General features: G+C 41.1%; 1 protein-coding gene across 5 annotated transcripts in view; it reads right to left on the bottom strand.

Moving 5' to 3' along the window:
* Window positions 1-19,989, bottom strand: part of PRIMPOL (primase and DNA directed polymerase) — a 53,071-nt gene that overhangs the window by 14,082 nt on the left and 19,000 nt on the right. For 4 of the 5 annotated variants that reach the window (XM_035004260.1, XM_035004258.1, XM_035004257.1 and 1 more), the window contains 3 exons: window positions 19,074-19,221; window positions 11,614-11,901; window positions 897-1,059 (listed from right to left, as the gene is read on the bottom strand). In XM_035004260.1, the coding sequence (XP_034860151.1) occupies window positions 897-1,059; window positions 11,614-11,901; window positions 19,074-19,221 (599 nt within the window). The remainder of the gene's footprint in view (window positions 1-896; window positions 1,060-11,613; window positions 11,902-19,073; window positions 19,222-19,989) is intronic. The other variant, XM_035004261.1, reaches the window with a different exon arrangement.

Below are 19,989 nucleotides of genomic sequence, written 5' to 3' on the forward strand. Positions count from 1 at the left end.
CCCCCTGCTTGTGTTCCCTCTCTCGCTGTGTCTCTCTCTGTCAAATAAATAAATAATATCTTTAAAAAAAAATAAAAAATAAAAAAATAAAAGGTAAGGAAGTGAAGACTTTGACATTACTTCTGAAAAATGTTATGACAGAAATAACATGACGAAAAACCACCTGTCTTCCCACCCTCCTGGGTAACTGCTGCCAAGTGGACATCTGGACACAACTTCCCCTCCAGTGAAGTATTTTAAATATTTTATTAACATTTATTTCTATGGGATTTCTCCTGAGAATTCGATCTAGGGAAGGCCAAGGAAAAAGAAGTAAAGCAAGTTAATGTAGCAAGGCAATTTAGTCTGATCGTTAAACACGTGATTGGGACTAACAAAATTTGCCAGCCCAGATATAGGGAAGTAGAGGCAAACGTTTCTGTTGAAAGGGGTCTTTCACACTTTTTAAAAATGACCAAAGCGTGGCAACTTAAGTGTTCAACAACAAAACTGACAACAAATTAGAGTTTATCAGTATAACGGAAAACCATATAGGCATTAAAAGTTTTAATTACAACTAACTGTTGCAAATTATTAGCTTGGCAGATATTCATGATATAATGTTAAGTGGATAAAACAACTGACATAACCACATAAATAATGAACTCAAAAAATATTCTTTGAATGAAGGAGGTACGTAAATTATATGTATGAATGTGCATACATGAAAAGTAGATATTAATAGTAACTCTATTTCCAAATGGATGAAAGAAAAAAGTTAACCTGGAATTTTAAGAACTTTCATTTTCTTAAGTTAGAATGAATTTACACAATTCACATGTTGGTACTATACAACGCCTATCACTGTTTAAAGAGCATTCATGAATACGTAATGGTTTGATTCTGGGACTATATACCTGACATTGCTGACCAAAGAAGATAGGAAATACTGGTTTTCTTCAGAAATATTCTTGGACCGTTTAGGAAAAAATTTGTTGTCTTCAGCAATCTCCAAAGCCACCTGCTTTCCTATCTTCGATGATTTATACAGCCGAAAGTTTCTATTTCTTGTATAAACTCCTATTGTCAAAAATTAATAAAACAAGTATGAATGCATGTTTTCAGTGACAGTCAGCAAATACTAATTTCGTATAGAGCACTGTTAGAGAAACAACTGGTTCTGGTTCAAGGTGGCAATGCAGGATGATCCCGAACTCCCTCCACACCACAGAGCACCAAATCTATAGCTATATTTGGAACGATTTCATCTGAAAAAAACCTACAACCCGGCAGATTGACTCCTTCACCAAATGAGATAGAAACCACACCAAAGCAGGTGGGAAAGGCTGAGACACAATTTCACCATAAGCCCCACCCCCAGTGCAACAACCTACGATTGGGAGAATTCAAAACCCGGGGCTTCTCCCTGAAAGCAAAGGATTCATACCTCACGTTAGGTACCCCAACTTTTAAGGCCTGCACCTAAGAGATGAGCCTCAGAAACATCTGGCTTTGAAGACCAGCTGGGCCGTGGCAAACTGAGGAAGGGCTCTTAAGGGCTTACGTGCAGACTCACTCACCCCAAGGCCTAGTGCAGAAGCAGCCCTTCAAAAGTGCCCAGACTTTATGCGAAAGGGACTCATTTCCAAACTTTAAAGTGCTGGACTGAGGGATACTCTCCAGGGATGGAGGTGGTGGGCGCCATCTTCTTCTCTGCGCCATCTTTTTTTTTTTCTCCCCCTCTTCCTTTTCCCCCCTTTTCTTAGTGGGTGCCATCTTTGTTCACCCCCTCTGCCTCACTCCAGCCACTGGACACAATCTTTGGCTCCCCCTCTGCTGTGCTCCAGAGCACCAGTAGCTCCTGGAGGAAAGTGTCTATTCACATTTGGTGCCCCAGTGTTTACTGGTGATCCATTTTTCAGATGATCCCTTGATCACCCGGCTCTGAAGGCCAGGGAGGCTTGCGTTCCTGGGTCCCCAGGACTGTAACGACTGGAGAGACAGTTCTCGGGACACTACCACTCCCAGGGCACCACAAAGGGACAGACTGAAACACATCCCCAGTTTCTGAGAGAGAGGCCTATTTGTTTGTGCAGCAGCTCTGGCCCAAGGGGCAGGCTTCTGGTCTGGCACACTTACAGGAGCCTGCAGAAGAGCTCTCAGGGAATGGAGGGAATGGAGCTCAGTGCACATCACCTTTGCACGCTCCCTCTGCTTCATCCAGCTCACTGATATCTTCCAGAATGGAGCTTATGCCCTTTGTTCGATGCCCTGATTTTTGCAGTTGCTGCCAGGGGACTTCGTTCTATCACCTGGCTCTGGTGGCCAGTGGGACTGACGCTCACAGGTCCTACAAAACTGTAACCAACGGAGAAGGAGTTCTTAACCAGCAACCATCCCGAGGGCACAGCAAGAGCCAACAGGCTCAGGAGCTCAGTCTCTCTGCCTAAGAGGCCCATTAGCTATCATCATTGGTGCAGCTGCTGGGGCAGGCTTCTAATTAAACATGCACCTAGGGGCTAACTGGAAACCCTTCCTGAGACCTCGGAGGGCAGGCAATATTTTCATCCTCTCTTTTGCTGTGCTTTACAGCACCAGCATCTCTCGGAGGGGAACTTGTATACGTGTCTCGTGCCCCAGTTTTGACATCGGGTACCCTGCTTTTGGGGGGCTGCCTCCTAGGGGATAACCCTCAATCACCTGGCTCTGGTGGCCAGGGGGCTTCGGTTCAGCGGGGGGGAGGGGGGGGCGCTCACAAGACTGTAGCCTTCAGAGATAGTTCTTAGATGGCTCCCACCCGCAGGGCACTGCACAGACAGCAGACTGGAGCACCCCCAGCCGTTCTGGGAAAGAGGCCTAATGGCTTGTCCTAGAGCTCTGGCCTGAGGGGCAGTCTTCAAGTGAGGCACAGGTCTAGAAGCTCCAGAGCTGCTCTCAGGGAAGGTAGGCCAGGGGATGCTATCTCCGTGCTCTCTTCTACCTCACGATAGTGCACCAGCATCTCTCAGAAAGGAGCTTATATGCTCCAGTCCTGATTTTTGCGACTACGACCTATGGGAGACCTCCATATTACCTGGCTGTGAGGGTCAGCGGGACTTACACTCGCAGTCCCATATGACTATACATATTTTCATTCTTTAAAAGCTGCTGCCTGAGGGTCTGGCTTCCCATCACCTGAATGTAGGTGCTGAATGAGATCCTCCCCTTTGGGACATTAACTGGGCCTGGCATACTCTGAAGTCCTGGGAACTCTTAAAAATAAAATAGGCTGCTTGGATAATTATAAAAGTTTGAGAAACAGCCAAGAGCTAGGACAGGGTTGAAGGATAAGTTTCATCTCCTACACAAGGCCAACCCTCCAAGACTGGGAGGAGATGCTATTTCATCTAATGCACACAAACAGAGTCAAGCAAAATGAAGAACGGAGGACTACATTCCAAACAAGTAAGATAAAACTCTTAAGCAACCTTAATGAAATGGAGATAAGTAATTTATCTGATAAAGAGTTCAAAGTAATGGTCATAAAGGTGCTCACCAAACTTGGGAGCAGAATGGATGAACACAGTGAGAACTTCAACAAAAAGAGAAAATGTAAGAAAGTAGCAAACAGAAGTCACAGAGCTGAAAATACAAAAACCGATCTGAAAAATACCCTACAGGGGTTCAACAGCAAACTAGATGAAGCAGAACCAATGAACTCAAAGACAGGACAGAGGAACTCACCCAACAGAGCAGCGGAAAGAGAAAAGAATGAAACAAAGTGAAGATAGCTTAAGGGCCTTCTGAGACAACACTGAGCAGACTAACATTTACATTATACGAATCCCAGAAGGAGAAAGGGCCAGAAAACTTCTCTGGAGAAGTAACTGAAAACTTCAATAACCTGGGGAAGGAAAGACATACAGATCCAGGACGGACTGTGAATTCCAAATGAAATGAATGCCGCAGAGAGACCCATACCAAGACAAATTATAATTAAAATGTCAAAAGTTAAACAAAAAAAGAGAGAGAGAATCTTAAAGGGATCAAGAAAAAAATCACTTATTACATACAAGGAGACCCCATATGACTATGAGCACATTTTTCAGCAGAAATGTTGCAGGCCACAGAGAGTGGCATGATATATTCCAAGTGCTGAAAGAAAAAACCTCCAACCAAGAATACTCTATCTGACAAAGTTATCATTCATAACTGAAGGGCAGATAAAGAGTTTTCCAGACAAGCACGAGATAAAAAAGTTCATTACCACTCAACTGGTCTTACAAGAAATGTTAAAGGGACACCTGTAAGCTGGGAAAAAACAAAGGGCAAGTTGCTCATTAGTAACAAGAAAACGTATAAAAGTGTAAATCTCACTGGTAAAGGCAACCATATATTAAAGAAGTATATGAGTCAAGTGTGAAGCTAGTGTAAAGGTTAAAAGACAAAAGTAGTGAAAACTGCAACTATAATAATAAGCTAAGGGACGCACAAGATAAAAAGATGTAAAATGTGACTGGTAAAATGTGACTGGCAAAACGTAAAACGGGAGCAGAGCATAAAAATGCACAGCTTTGAATGCGTTCACACTTAAGTTGTTATAAACCTAAAAAAGGCTACTATGAATGTAAGTCGTTATCTGTAAGCCTCATGGTAACCACAAAGCAAAAAGCTATATAGTAGCTACACAAAAGATAATGGGAAAGGAAGCGTGCCACTAAAGAATTCATCAAACCACAAAGGAAGTGAGCAAGAGAAGTAGGAAAAAAAAGAATTAAAAAACAGCCAGAAAATAATGAACGGCTACAAGCACATATGGATCAATTATTACTGTAAATGGATTAAATTCACCAATCCAAAGCGAGAGAGTAGCTGAAAAGATAAAAATGAAACAAGCCCCATCTACATGCTCCCATTTCAGATATAAGAACACACACAGAAAGTGAAGGGATGGAAAAAGATGTTCCACACAAATGGAAACCAAAAGAAAGCTGGGGTAGCTAGCTCTACTTTCCTCAGACAAAATACTTCAACAGAAAGACTGTAGTAAGAGACAAAGAAAGGCATTACATAATGACAATGGGGTCAATCCAAAAAGAGGATATAGCACTTACAAATATTTAGGCACCAACATAAGAGCACCTAAATACATAAATCAAATATTAACAGATCTAACAAGAGAAATAGAAATACAGGAGTAGGAGACTTCAGTACCCCCACTTACATCAATGGATAGATCATCCAGACAGAAAATCAGTAACAAAGAAACATCAACCTTAAACCACACATTAGACCAGATGGAAATAACAGATACATACAGAACGTTCCATTCAAAAGCAACAGAATACATTCTTCTCAAGTGCATATGGAGCATTCTCCATATGGATCATACATTAGGCCACAAAATAAGGCTTAACAAATTTGAGATTGAAATCATATGAAGCATCTTTTTGACCACAATACCGTGAAATTAGAAATCAATGCTAAGGGGCGCCTGGGCGGCTCAGTCGGTTAAGCGACTGCCTTCGGCTCAGGTCATGATCCTGGAGTCCTGGGATGGAGTCCCACATCGGGCTCCCTGCTCGGCAGGGTGCCTGCTTCTCCTTCTGACCCTCCCCCTTCTCATGTGCTCTCTCTCTCTCATTCTCTCTGTCTCAAATAAATAAAATCTTTAAAAAAAAAAAAAAAGAAATCAATGCTAAGAAAACTGGAAAATTCACAAACATATGGAGATCAAACAACGTGCTACTGAAAAAAAAATAGGTCACAAAGGAATCAAAAGATAAATACCTAGAGACAAAAAAAAAAAAAAAAAAAGAAATACAACAAACCTAAACCTATGGGATTCAGCAAAAGCAATTCTAAGAGGGAAGTTCATAATGATAAATACCTATATCAAGAAACAAGAAAAATCTCAAACAACTTTACACCTCAAGAAATTAGAAAAAGAACAGCAAACAAACCCAAAATTAGTAGAAGAAAGGAAATAATAAAGATCAGAGCAGAAGTAAATGAAATGGAGACTTTCAAAAACAACAGAAAGGATCAATGAAAGCAAGAGTTGGTTCCTTGAAAATATAAACAAAACTGACAAGCCTTTAGCTAGACTCACCAAGGGAAAAAGGGAGTACTAAAATCAGGTCAGCAATGAAAGAGAACATGTTACAACTGATACCACAGATATACAAAGCATCACAGAAAACGACTGTGAGCAACTGCACCCCAACAAATTGGGCAACCTGAACAAGTCTGCCACTTCCTAGAAACAGATAACCTTCCAAGGCTGAAATCATGAATAGAAAATAGACCGATTACTTGTAAGGAGATTGAATCAGCAATCAAAAACCTCCCAACTGGGGCACCTGGGTGGCTCAGTCATTAAGCGTCTGCCTTCGGCTCAGGTCATGATCCCGGGGTCCTGGGATCGAGCCCCGCATCGGGCTCCCTGCTCTGCGGGGAGCCTGCTTCTCCCTCTCCCACTCCCCCTGCTTGTGTTCCCTCTCTCACTGTGTCTCTGTCAAATAAATAAATAAAATCTTTAAAAAAACAAAAAAACCTCCCAACAAACAAAAGCTCAGGAGCAGAGAGCTTTAAAGTGGAATCTACCAAACATTTAAAGAAGAAGAATACGTTCTTTCTCAAACCATTCCCAAAAACAGAAGAGGGAGGAACCCTTCCAAACTCTTTACATGGCCAGTGTTACCATGACACCAAAAATAAACAGAGAAGAAAGAAAATTACAGGCCAATATCCTCGATGAACATACGTGAAAGTTCTCAACAAAATAACTAAAGAAGAAAAGTAACAGCAAACCAAATTCAACAATATGGGTATCCCCCACTTTCTGGAAGTTCGTGTTACAACACTTTACTTTTATGAACGATCTACATTACTACCTGTGTTCACTAACCGAAAGATTCCAAAGAGGAATCTTACAAAAAAAGCTGTTGCCATGCTAATATGGGTCTTTCATAAAAAACAAAGTGGCTTAATAAAAATCAAATGATCATCTCAATAGATGCTGGAAAGGCATTTGACAAAATTCAACATCCACATATGACCAAAACTCTCAACAAAAGGAGCACAGAGGAAACACAGGTCAACATAATAAAGTCTGTATGTGACACACACAAAGCTAACATCATACTCAGTGGTGAAAGCTGAAAGCTTTTCCTCTAAGATCAGGAACAAGGCAAGAACATCCGCTCTCACCACTTCTATCAACATGGTATTGGATGTCCTAGCCAGAGCAAGTAGGCAAGAAAAGAAATAAAAGGCACCCAAACTGGAAAAGAAGAAGTGAAACTGTCATTATTTACACATGTTTATGTACAGAAATGGCTATGTAGAAAACCCCAAAGACTCCACCAAAAAACCGTTAGAATAAATGAATTCAGTGAAGTTGCAGGATACAAAATCAACAGTACAGAAATCTGTTGCATTTCTATATAGTAACAACCCATCAGAAAAAGAAGTTAAGAAACAATCCCATTAAAAAAAGAAATGTCATTTACAATTGCACTGGAAAGAATAACATACCTAGGAATAAACTTAACCAAGGAGGTGAAAGACCTATACTCAGAAAACTATAAAAAAGACACTGATGAAAGAAACTGAAGATGACACAAACAAGTGGAAAGATATTCCAAGCTCCTGGACTGGAAGAATACTGTTAAAATGTCTATAGTATGTACCCAGGGCAAGCTATGATTCAGTGCAATCCCTATCAAAATTCCAATGGCATTTTTTACAGAAGTGAATAAAGAATTCTAAAATTTACATGAACTACAAAAGATCCGGAATGGTTAAAGCTACCCAGACAAAGGAGGACAAAGCTGGAGGCATCATGCGTCCTGATTTCAAACTACATCACAGTGCAACAGTAATCAAGACAGTACAGGATTGGCAGTAAAAACAGATTCAGATCAACAGAACAGAACAGAAAGCAAAGAAATAAATCAAGTATGTATGTTCAATTAACTTACAACAAAGCATGAATGAATAAAGAAAATGAACCTGGAAAAAATATATATGTATCTCCACAAAATGGAATATTATTTAACCATTAAAAAGAAAGAAAAATCCTGCCATTTGTGACAACACATATGGACCTTAAGGGCATTATGCTAAGTGAAATAAGTCAGGTTAAGACAAATACCGTATCACTTATATAGAGAATCTAAAAATTAAAATAAAGAAAAAAACAACCCAAGCCAATAAATACAGAGAACAGACTGGTGGTTGCTTGAGGTGGGGAGGTGGGGGTGGGCCAATGGGTAAAGGGAGTCAAAAAACACAAGCTTTAGTTATAACATAAGTAAGTCACGGGGATGTAATGTACAGCCCGGCAAATACAGTTAATAACACTGTACTGCATATTTAAAAGTTGCTAAGAGAGTACATCTTAGAAATTCTCATCAGAAGAAAAAAATTCTGTAACTATGTATGGTGACGGATGCTAACTAGAGTTACTGTGGTGATCCTTTTGCAATATCTACAAATATCAGATCATTATGTTGTACACCTGAAACTAATGTTAGGTGGTATGTCAATTACACCTCAATAAAAAAATGAAGGCGGAAAAAAAACCTCACCTTCATGTAAACAAAAATAAAAATGAAAAAGTAATTATTTTCTATCAGCTGTAAACAAAAGCAATATACAAATTAAGATAAAGTGGAGTTGGTATGGAAGAATGCCACATGCAGAAACAGAAAACGAGACGAGATTACTTGGGGGTAACCCTTCTATTGTAAATAAATAGAAAAGCTGGGCAAATCATCTAGGGAAAAAAGTTTGAGACTATTAAAGAGCTTCCAAGGCAGTGAGTATTTCTGGTGCCAAAATCCCAAAGAAGGGAGGCATCAAAAAAATCAAATATTGCTCTCTCCCCACTATGTGAGCATACAATGAGAAGATCATGATCTGTAAACCAGGACAGGGACTTCACGAGAATCCACCCATGCTGGTACCCTGATCTTGCACTTCTATCCTCCACAACCGTGAGAAATAAATGTTTGTTGTTTAAGCCAAAAAAACAAAAAACCCACAAAAAACAACCACCCAAATACCTAAAATAAATCTAACAAAAGATACATAAGTTCTCTGTTTAGAAAATTGTAAAACATTGAGAGAAATTAGAGAACATCTATGTTAGTGGAATGACAAAGCATGCTCATGTATTATAAAAATGTCAATTCCAAGTTGATCTCTAGATTCAGTGTAAACTAAACCAAAATTCTAGCAGAGCGCACGTGCGCATGCGTGTGTGTGTATGTGTAACCTGACAGGTTGATTCTAAAGTTTAAATGGAAGTGCAAATGGTCAAGAACAGCCAAGAAATTTCAAAGAACAAACTCAGTGGACTTCTCCTACTGGATATAAGACTTAAAAAAAAAAAAAAAAGCCTATATTGAGACAGTAAATGGTATTGGCACAAAAGTAGATCTATATAACAATGGAACAGAACATAATCCAGAGAAAGACCAAACATATATAGACACTTGACTTATGACAAAGATGTCCTTTTAGGAAAAGGACAATTATTTCAACAAATAGTACTGAGACAAATGGATATTCGTACAGGAAAAAAAATGAATCTTGACTCCTCTTCACACAATAGGCAAAAAATCCATTCCAAGTGGATTATAGATCTAAATATAAAAGGTAAAAAAAAAATAAGTCTTCTAGACGATAAGAAGGAGAATATCTTCATAATTTGGGGATAAAGATTTAACAAGATACCAGAAACACTAAGAGGAAAATGTTGATAAATTAGACTACTACTATTTAAAGTTACTTTTCTTCATCAAAGAAACCACTAAGAAAGTGAAAAAGCAAGCCATAAATACTATATGATTCCAACGATAAAAAGTTCAGAAATGGGCAAAAACTAGTCTATGGTGTTAGAGGATGGATTAGCGGTCACCTGTGGGGAGGAGGAAGAGTACTCACTGGAAAAACATGGAAGAGGTTCTGGGGTCCTGATAATCTTCTATTTCTCATCTAGGGGGTGGTGGCAAAGGTATGTTCATCTTGTGATAATTCACTGACCTGTACACTCACAAATTACTCATATTTCAGTTTGAATTGTTATACTTCAATAAAAAGGTTCCTCAAAAAATTTTGGCCTGTGGGGTGCCTGGCTGGCTCAGTCAGTAGAGCATGCGACTTTTGATCTCGGGATTGTGAGTTTGTGCCCTGGGTTGGGTGTAGAAAAATACTTAAAAAAAATAAAATCTTTCAGAAAAAAATTTGGGTGTGTACTATTAAATCTCTGACCTTTTCAAAAGATGCCTTAAGGAATGTCCCTTTTTGGTACATAAATAATTCTGGGTATACTCTTGAAATCTATCTTTCAAGCATATCATGGAAATTTCCTTGCTAGTCCAGTAAACTAACTTTTAGGGCTAACTGTCATGAATTGGGGTATCTGTTTGGGGTTGAGGTAGAGCACAGCGACCAGCTACTGTTGCCCCCCTTCCCGAATCACTTCCTACTAGGCCTTCTCCCTAGTTTACTGCATGTTAGCACAACCTGGAGAGGATATTCCGCTAACAAAACAAGACTTGTCATTTGGAAGAATGCTCCTCTGTTCGTAACTCATGCTTGTTCACACCCAAACCACTGCACTGCGCTTCTCTGACTACATTTCCAAATTCTGGCACCTGGTTGTCAGGGTAGCTAGCTAGGAAGGTATATAAGACAGCAGGCACACTTCCCTACTCTTGGCCCGGTTGGCTTGATAATCCTGCCTCTAAGTTAAACAGAGTTTCCTTCAGCCTCTAGACACTGAAACCTTCGCAGTTGACCTAACACGCAATGGCAAAATGTGCTCTTAATGGCTTTCAAACCACAAGCTAGAACAACAGCATAAAAATGAGGTTTAAGGGCGCCTGGGTAGCTCCATCAGTCGGGCATCTGACTCTTGATCTCAGCTTCGTGAGTTCAGGCCCCGCGTTGGGCCCTGTGCTGGGCGTGAAGCCTACTTAAAATTCTTAAAAAATGAGGTTTAGTTCACCAGATTGGAGCCGGTTGAATTGGGGGTCCTGAGCGGCCCATGTGTTACCTGACCAGGCTCCCTCTTGCCCAGTGCTTCATACATCCTCAGGTCCACGGACCAGAAGCAAGGAGGAAGAGAGCATACGTGAAGAAGCCCCAGCATGAGGATAGTCCAAAAGCTGGCGAAATGACTCCAGCCACTGACTACAAAGCTCTTGAGTGAAGAGACCACTGGCCTCATTTTGCCACATAAAAGTACCATTTTTATACTGTATCTGTTTTTAACATGTATTTCATCTCATTAAACCCGTCACCAGTCCTGGAGAACGCTGGTCCAACTGGCCCCTGTCAGGACTCCCCTGACACAAATCCTCTGGACGCTTCGGGGCAAGTGACAGTTCCAATGATTCTCTTTTGGAACTCAGGGCAGCCTGGGGCCTCGGTCCCATAGGGGCCGCTCTCAGATCTCCGGACAGAAGCCTCGCCATGTGCCAGCACCCTAGCTCATGGGTCACATTCTGCTAGTGATTCCATGGTCACTGTGGACCAGTGGTGGGAGCAAGAATCCTCAAGCAAAGTGACAGATGGGCACTGACGGGTCGCTCAGGGAGGGACACGAGGACAGTCTAACAGAGAGCTGGCAATCTTACTTACCGAGGTCTACAAAAAGATGCTTTTCTCCTACGTTATTCTTCACAACTAAAAATGATAGGTCAGGACTGCTTTGCTCAGCTGACCCCAGCCTCTCCCATTCCTTTGAATTCTGTGTCCGGCTCTCTTCTCTATCTTTATCTGAGGACATTTTGCTAAAGGAAATTCCTTGTTTAATTGGCGTTTCAGGAAAATGGGAAAATCCGTGGCCCGTGCTCTCTGAAATACTATCATCATCTTCACTGGCAATTAAGTGAAAAGCAGGCTGCAAAATTTTTCTCACAAAATTACCTAGAAGAAAAAATATTATGATTAATCTAATTCTTTTCCACAAACTGTAACTCAAGATCTAGGCACAAATCTACACATGCCAACTTTATACAGTAAGGCTTCTTTTTTTGACTTCTGGTTTCAAAACTGAGTTGTTATTACAAACTAACATACTTCTGTTATTTCCTTCCTCTTGTGCAATCTTTTATTTTTTCAATTCCCACTGACAGGGTAGCTTGGTGTCACTTATAATAAATATCATCAAAGACTCCACCAGGGGCACCTGGGTGGCTCAGTCAGTTAAGTGTCCAACTCCTAATCTCAGCTCAGGTGTTGATCTCAGGGTCGAGAGTTCAAGCCCCACATTGGGCTCCACACTGGGCATGGAGCCTACTTAAAAAAAAAAAAAATTCCACCAAAAACTGCTAGAACTAAGGCATGATTTCACAAAGTCGCAGGATATAATCAGTGTACGGAAATCAGTTGCATTTCTATACACCAATAATGAAGCAGCAGAAACAGAAATCAAGGAATCAATCTCATTTACAATTGCATCAAAAACAGTAAAATACCTAGGAACAAACCTAACTAAAGAGGTGAAAGACCTGTATTTTGAAAACTATAGAATACCTATGAGAGAAATTGAAGAGGACACAAAGAAATTGAAAAACATTTCACGGTCATGGATTGGAAGAACAAACATTGTTAAAATGTCTGTACTACCCAAAGCAATCTACATATTTAATGCAATCCCTATCAAAAGAACACCAGCACTTTTCACAGAGCTAGAACAAACAATCCTAAAATTTGTACGGAACCACAAAAGGCCCCAAATAGCCAAAGTGATCCTGAAAAAGACAACCAAAGCTGGAGGCTTCATGACTCTAGACTTCCAGCTCTATTACAAAGCTGTAGTCATTAAAACAGTATGATACTGGCACAAAAACATAGATCAATGGAGCAGAACAAAAAACCCAGAAGTGGACCCACAACTATATGGTCCACTCATCTTTGACAAAGCAGGAAAGAATATCCAACAAATGGTGCTGGGAAACTGGACAGCAACATGTAAAAGAATGAAACCAGGCCACTTCCTTACACCACACACAAAAATAAACTCAAAATGAATGAATGACCGAAATGTGAGGCAGGAAACCATCAAAATCCTAAAGAACACAGGCAGCAACCTCTGTGACCTCAGCTGTAGCAAATTCTTACTAGACACATTGCTGGAGGCAAGGAAATAAAAGTGAAAACGAACTATTGGGACTACGTCAAGATAAAAAGCTTCTGCACAGTGAAGGAAACAATCAGCAAAACTAAAAGGCAGCCTATGGAATGGGAGAAGATATTTGCAAATGACATATCCAATGAAGGGTTAGTTAGTATCCAAAGTCTATAAAGAACTTATCAAACCCAGTATCCAAAAAACAAGTAATCCAGGGGCGCCTGCGTGGCTCAGTTGGTTGAGCATCTAGCTCTTGGTTTTGGCTCAAGTCATGATCTCAGAATCCTGGGATTGAGCCCCGTGTCAGGCTCTGTGCTCAGTGGGGAGTCTGCTCGAGGATTTTCTCCCTCTGCTCCTCCCCCTAATCGCTCTCTCACTCTCAAAACAATAAATCTTTAAAAAACAAAAAGAAATAATCCAGTTAAGAAATGGGTAGATGAATAGACATTTTTCCAAAAACGATATCCAGATAGCTAAAAGACCTATGAAAAGATGCTCTACGTGAGTCATCATCAGGGAAATACAAATCAAAACCACAATGAGATACCACCTCACACCAGTCAGAATGGCTAAAATTAACAAGTCAGGAAACAACAGATCTTGGCAAGGATTTGGAGAAAAGGGGACCCTCTTACACTGTTGGTGGGAATGCAAACTGGGCAGCCACTCTGGAAAACAGTATGGAGGTCCCTCAAAAAATTAAAAATAGAATACCCTGTGACTCAGCAACTGTACTACTAGGTATTTACCCAAAGAATACAAAAATGCAGATTCGAAGGGGTACATGCACCCTGATGTTTATAGCAGCATTATCAACAATAGCCAAACTATGGAAAGAGCCCAAGTGTCCACTGTCTGATGAATGGATAAAGATGTGGCACGCGCGCCATTGAAAAGAATGAAATCTTGCCATTTGCAATGAATAGATGGAGCTAGAGTATATTGTGCTAGGTGAAATAAGTCAATCAGAGAAAGACAAATACCATACGATTTCACTCATATGTGGAATTTAAGAAACAAAACAGATGAACATATGGGAAGGGGGAAAAAAAAGAGGCTGGGAAGCAAAACATAAGAGACTCTTAACAAGAGAGAACAAACTGAGGGTTGATGGAGGGAGGTGGGTGGGCAATGGGCTAAATGGGTGATGGGTGTTAAGGAGGGCACTTGTGATGAGTACTGGGTGTTGTATGTAAGTGAAGGATCAATCACTAAATTCTCCTGAAACCAATATTACACTATATGTTAACTAACTAGAATTTAAATAAAAATTTGAAAAAAAAAAAAAAAAAAAGACAACTGCCCAGTGACTTGACCTGCAAGATTCTCTAATTACTGTTATTTTAAAACAATTTTATCTTATTCCATTGTAAAAATTAAAAATAAGTAAATAAATCATCTTAGCAAGGAAGGTTGGTTTGAGAAGATGAGTGTCAATGTTGCTAGTATGAGCCTGACCCTAACATACTGTCACCAAGAAAGCACCACTTTTATTTTTTTATTCTTATTTTTAAATATTTTATTTATTTGAGAGAGAGCAGAGCGCGCGAGAGAAAGCATGAGCCGGGGTGAGGGGGCGAGAGAGAAGCAGACTCCCTGCTGAGCAGGGAGCCTGATGCCTCAGGGCTCCATCCCAGAACCCCAGATCACGACCTGAACCACCCACCCGGGTGCCCCGAGAGCACCACTTTTATCAATATAAATTGAGTAGAACTTATCTTGACAATTAATGGGTTAAAGAATGAAAGGTTTATATGCATCAAGAGTGCTGCCGAGATAATGCACATTAACACTTGAGTCAGAATGTCAGCAAAGTTCTGCAGAGCTGCTTCTCGCTCCTTTGCCTGTCAGAATACGCCCTGGGCGCCCTGACATTCACAGCCATCACCTCCACAACTGTTGTTCCTCGTGCCTCACCCTCTCATCGGTCACCAGATGGGCTGTGGCATCATAAGTGAAGCCCAGATGGCAAGCAATTAAATACATGTACTGTATTTCAACACTTACTCTAAGAGCTCTAACTACTAGAGGTCCTGTCTTTACCAAGAAAAGAAGATACGACAATCCAGAACTTCTTTAACTCTCATGTATTACTTATACCATAAAATCAAGCGAGAATTTGGTTAAGTTGCTTCATATAGAACAATACTGGAGAAACGCCGTGTTGTCAGAGAAACTTGATTTTAATTTCTAAAACTGCTATTGTCTGGGTTTGTCACTTTATTTACCAGACAGCTTAAACTTTTAAATAGAGATGCTCTAAATTCAAAATTCTCTCTCTCCAAATTAATTACTCTCTGCTCAACGAAACAAACCCAGTAGCTCATAAAACACGATACATCAAAATGAAAGCAAAAGCGTGATCCTTGCAGTGATATACAGGCATGATTAAATCTGGAATGAGGGAACTGAGGGTAAATACTGAGTAAAAAGAAATCATGATGTAGCGCAGGACAACAAAGCAATACGAACATAAATTGATAAGGTTAATGTTTCCGGAAATGTAAAATCACATCTACTTGACTGGAGGCCGTGCGAGAAGTGAAGGCAGGGCTGCAGAACCACTTGGGAAGGTAGCCATTGCGCTCAGCAGGCCAGGGGGGCCTCTAATCTTTGGCAGGGAGCTGACTTAGCCAGGACACAACAATGACAGTTTCAGCAGCATGAAGTCCAACATAGGCTTCCAGTAAACTCTGCTTTCTACTTCCCTCCCCCATTCTTAACAGGCTCGCCCTCATCATTAATGTGGGGACAGGCATTTCACTGGCTGCAGATAACTCAAAAGAATCTGTCAATCCTAGGAATTTCAGGTCCTCCTACAGGCTGGCAAAGGTGTATTTTAGGCAGATCAAATTTCACTTTTTGCAAACATTCTCTGATCGCTTACGCTTACTCTAATTCTACTTTCTGGAAGGCTGACAATGGGCGCTAGAAGTGTCACCAAGACATACATGGAGGGATGGAAACTGAAGGGGAAATCTTGGACTAATTCTGTCATCTCCCGGTCCTGGCGGTTCCTAATTCTGGAGGAAGGAAGTTTCGGCCACCCTCTGCCCCCGCACCCCCAGGTTAGCCTCACACTTCTGTCTCCATACTTCTGTGTACGCTGTCCTGCCAGTAAAGCCTTTCTGACTTTGCTTCTGCGAGGGAACCGGATTCAAAGCCAGCTTGAACGTCATCTGCTTTCAGAAGACATCTGCAGCAGAGACTGCCAATTACCTGACACACTGCTACTCTCCCATCTTCCCAAACAACCAATCTCAAGGTTTAGCCTTGCGGCCAAGGAGCCGTAGAGCAGACTACGAGGAGTGAACAGAATCAAAGAAATATCTTGCTTAAAACTCCGAAGAGTGGAGAGCCTGGTGCTAGAGCCCACTTAGCAGTCTTCGATTCAGCGCGTCCTTATCAAATGCCTGCTTGCATTGTACGGCTCCTGCAGTCTGCGCCATCACTAATACTATTGATGAAGATACCATTACGTAGTACCAAGCTCTGGAAATGAAAAGTGAGTAAGAAACTGTCCCTGCCTAAAACATTATTAAGTAGCACGGAAATAAAGAAGCCAAAACAACAACACAGAAAACTACCTCAGCAAGAGCCGAATGCTTGGACGCGAGAAGCCATGGGCTCTCCGCAACCCAGACGACACGCTGCCCTGGGTCTCAGCGTTCGGGACGTGACAGAAATGGCTTCTCATTTGACGATATCTACACTGAGTCTCCACAGGCCAGGTACTTGGAGTGTGTCTTTTCAGACAGCAGCAACAAAAAGTACAAAGGCCCACGGACAAGAGAAAATGTGGCCCCGCAGGAGCTAAGTAAAGGACAGAGGGAGAAGGCCTATTTTGTACCAGGACTGGCCCTTGTGGCTCTCATTATGACTGCAAGAGGCCCCTCAGTAACAACCATCAGGAAACTTGGGGAAAAAATAGAGGTTTGTTACTTGTAAGACCTGAAAATTACACTGCATACCTGGGGCCACACAGCAAGCTCTCGGGTAGGGAGCGCATACACGGGCAGGGGGTTCTGCTTGTATTGGGGTTGAGGGTGGAGTCCTAGGGTTTCCTGGGCTCACCCCTTATTGGTGAATTTAAAACATAAGAACAGGAATTTAGGGGCGCCTGGGTGGCTCAGTCATTAAGCGTCTGCCTCTGGCTCAGGTCACGATCCCGGGGTCCTGCTTGGCGGGAGGCCTGCTTCTCCCTCTCCCACTCCCCCTGCTTGTGTTCCTTCTCTCACTGTCTCTCTCTGTCAAATAAATAAATAAAATCTTTAAAAAAAAAAAAAAAGAACAGGAATTTAAAGCAAGGAAGCCAAAACAAGAGGCCCAAAAGGTCAGTTATCAATCAAGATTTCTGAATCTAAAGAGCCTCAGTGGGTAGTGTGTGGCTGACGGTGTTTATTGAGATAGCTGTCTTTGAAAGGGATGCCTCAGCAATCAAAGCTTAAGTCAGGCGCTTGCATTACAACAAAACAGAACACTGTCAAGGTTTACACTACAAGCATCAGGTGGTGAGAGAGGAGGCTGGTGGACCTCTGCGGGCCTCTGTACAAACTAAGACATTTGGAATTTTCCTGAAGGCAGTGAGCAATCCCTGAAGGGTGTGAGGCACATTAGTGGTGTAATCAGATCACTCCAGCCAGCTGACTAAATAAATAAATAAGCTGAGAGAAAATAGAGCTCAGAGATGACACCAACATTTCCACTTGGGTAGTTGGGTAGATGATGGATACTACTCACTGATATACATATCACAGGAGAAAGGGCAAGGTTAGGGGGAAAATGAGGCATCTGGTCTAGGAATGCTGAGTTTGAAGTATCTGTGTGGGAACGTTTAATAGGCAGTTGGCTGTATGGGTCAAGGAGGGCAATCTTGGCTGAAGACGAAGACTTAAGGCTTTGATTACCATCTATGTGTTGATGACTTGAGAGTGGATGATAATCAAGGTTATGGATAGAGTGAACAGAGGGACAAGGATAGATTCTACAATTATCAATATCTAAGGGATGAAAGAAAGATGGAAGGAATATCCAACTATACAACACAAAATAGGGAGATTAATAGGAGCCCCTCATACACAGCAAACTGGGTCACTGCGACCTAGCATTACTCTAATTTAGTAATTAGGTTCCTGACTTCTATGCCAGTCCTTTTGCGACCATGTTCATGCCTTTTCCCCTAGGTACCCCTGAAACTATCAAACAAATGTAGTTCTGAAATGAATTACCTATCACGGGAACTTCAGTTAGTCATCTGCCATTTAGACCTAGAAATACTCTGCTCTACTGCTGCTTTGATAAACACTCAGGCTTTGGGCTTCTGTTTAGACCTTGATTTTCAGCGTTTCCATTCCACCTACTTGTTGCCCCTCAGACTGACTTCATTTTATACCTGGGCCTGCATCTCTCAATGTCCAGTTCCAGACAAACACTCTGATTACACTCTCAGGCTTACATATGCAGACATTTTCCCAGTCCTGAGGTTCGGCCTGGAGCAATAAACAATAAAAAAGCCTCTCCAGATGTGGTTTGGAGCCCAAGCCCCAGTCCTCATGGACTAAAGGCTAAGGCTAAGGCAAGGCTGAAGTGAAGGACAGAAGAAATACAGCTCTGAGGCATCACAGATGAGACTTGAATTAGGCCTCTCGTGCAAAAAGACTTCTAAAAAGACTCCTGTTGGGGCAGAAACCAGTACTAGGCAATGCATGGCCATCTCAAAATCTCTAGCAAGAGTCGCTAATGCCAAGGACCTCCTGAGTAGTTAATGTATCTAAAATGTGTCTAGAAGAGGAAGGTAGGTCTAGAACTAAAGGCAAATCCTGAAGATGTGAAAAATCACATCTCATTATTTAGGACAGGTTAATAACCATAAAACCCGACAAATACTTACAAAAGTTTAAGAGGAACAGGAAAATACGAGGATTTTAACAGAATTCCATGACTTTTTAAAAAACAGTATACTTACCAACATGAATGTTATCTTTAAATGCCACATCATGGAGCTGAAATATTAGATGGCGGCTAAATTTTTCATCAGTGCTGGAATCCAAGTTGAAAACATCTTCGGCTGAACAGTTAACCCTGTATAGCTCTTGAAGTGCTTTACAAACATGCTAAAAACACAGGTAAAATATAAGTAATTAATATTTCAAAAAAAATTTTCCATGAGAAAATTCAAATATCTTGGTACAACTCCAACTCATTTTTTATTTTATTATCTGAATATTTACTATGTGACAACTTCACCAAATTACTGATGTATAGAAATAGACATATTTAAATTATCATACATGTTCAAAAAGTCCTAGGCTCTCAGGAGTAAAGGACTTCCTAAAATTCTAACAGTTTAGCTTATACATTAATCTCTTCTAAAATCACAATAAATATATTTCTTTTTAAGCACAATAAGTATATTTCTTTTTAAGCATCTCTTTAAATATCATCTGTGAGTTAAAAAGTCACGATTCCATTTTTCATAGTTTTAATTTTCGGAAGGTTCCTCACACACTGAACCGAAGTCCACCTCCAAGAATACTGGGGCTGGACGCTGCTGACAGCAAAGGCAGTTACCCGTTGTAAGAAGGCAGCAAGCACAGGGATAGGAGCACAGGATGTGAAATCAGAAAGATCTAGTTTGAGTACTGGCTTTGCCACTAACCAGCTCTGTGACTTTGGTCAAGTCCAAACCTTACATTCCTCCATCGCAAAATGGGATAATAACTGGACCTAACTTCTGGTACTGTTGTTAGGAGTAAATGACAAGATGATAGTGAAGAGTGAGCACAGTGCTTGGCATATGCACCTGCTTAAAAGCATTAGCTGTGCAGCCACTAAAGAAGTCACTTCTGAAACCTCAGTCTTCCCACTTGCAAAAGGAAGTT

Source organism: Mirounga leonina, unplaced genomic scaffold (genome assembly GCF_011800145.1).
Source record: "Mirounga leonina isolate KUSES-001 unplaced genomic scaffold, KU_Mleo_1.0 Mir_128, whole genome shotgun sequence".
NCBI classification, from domain to species: domain Eukaryota; kingdom Metazoa; phylum Chordata; class Mammalia; order Carnivora; family Phocidae; genus Mirounga; species Mirounga leonina.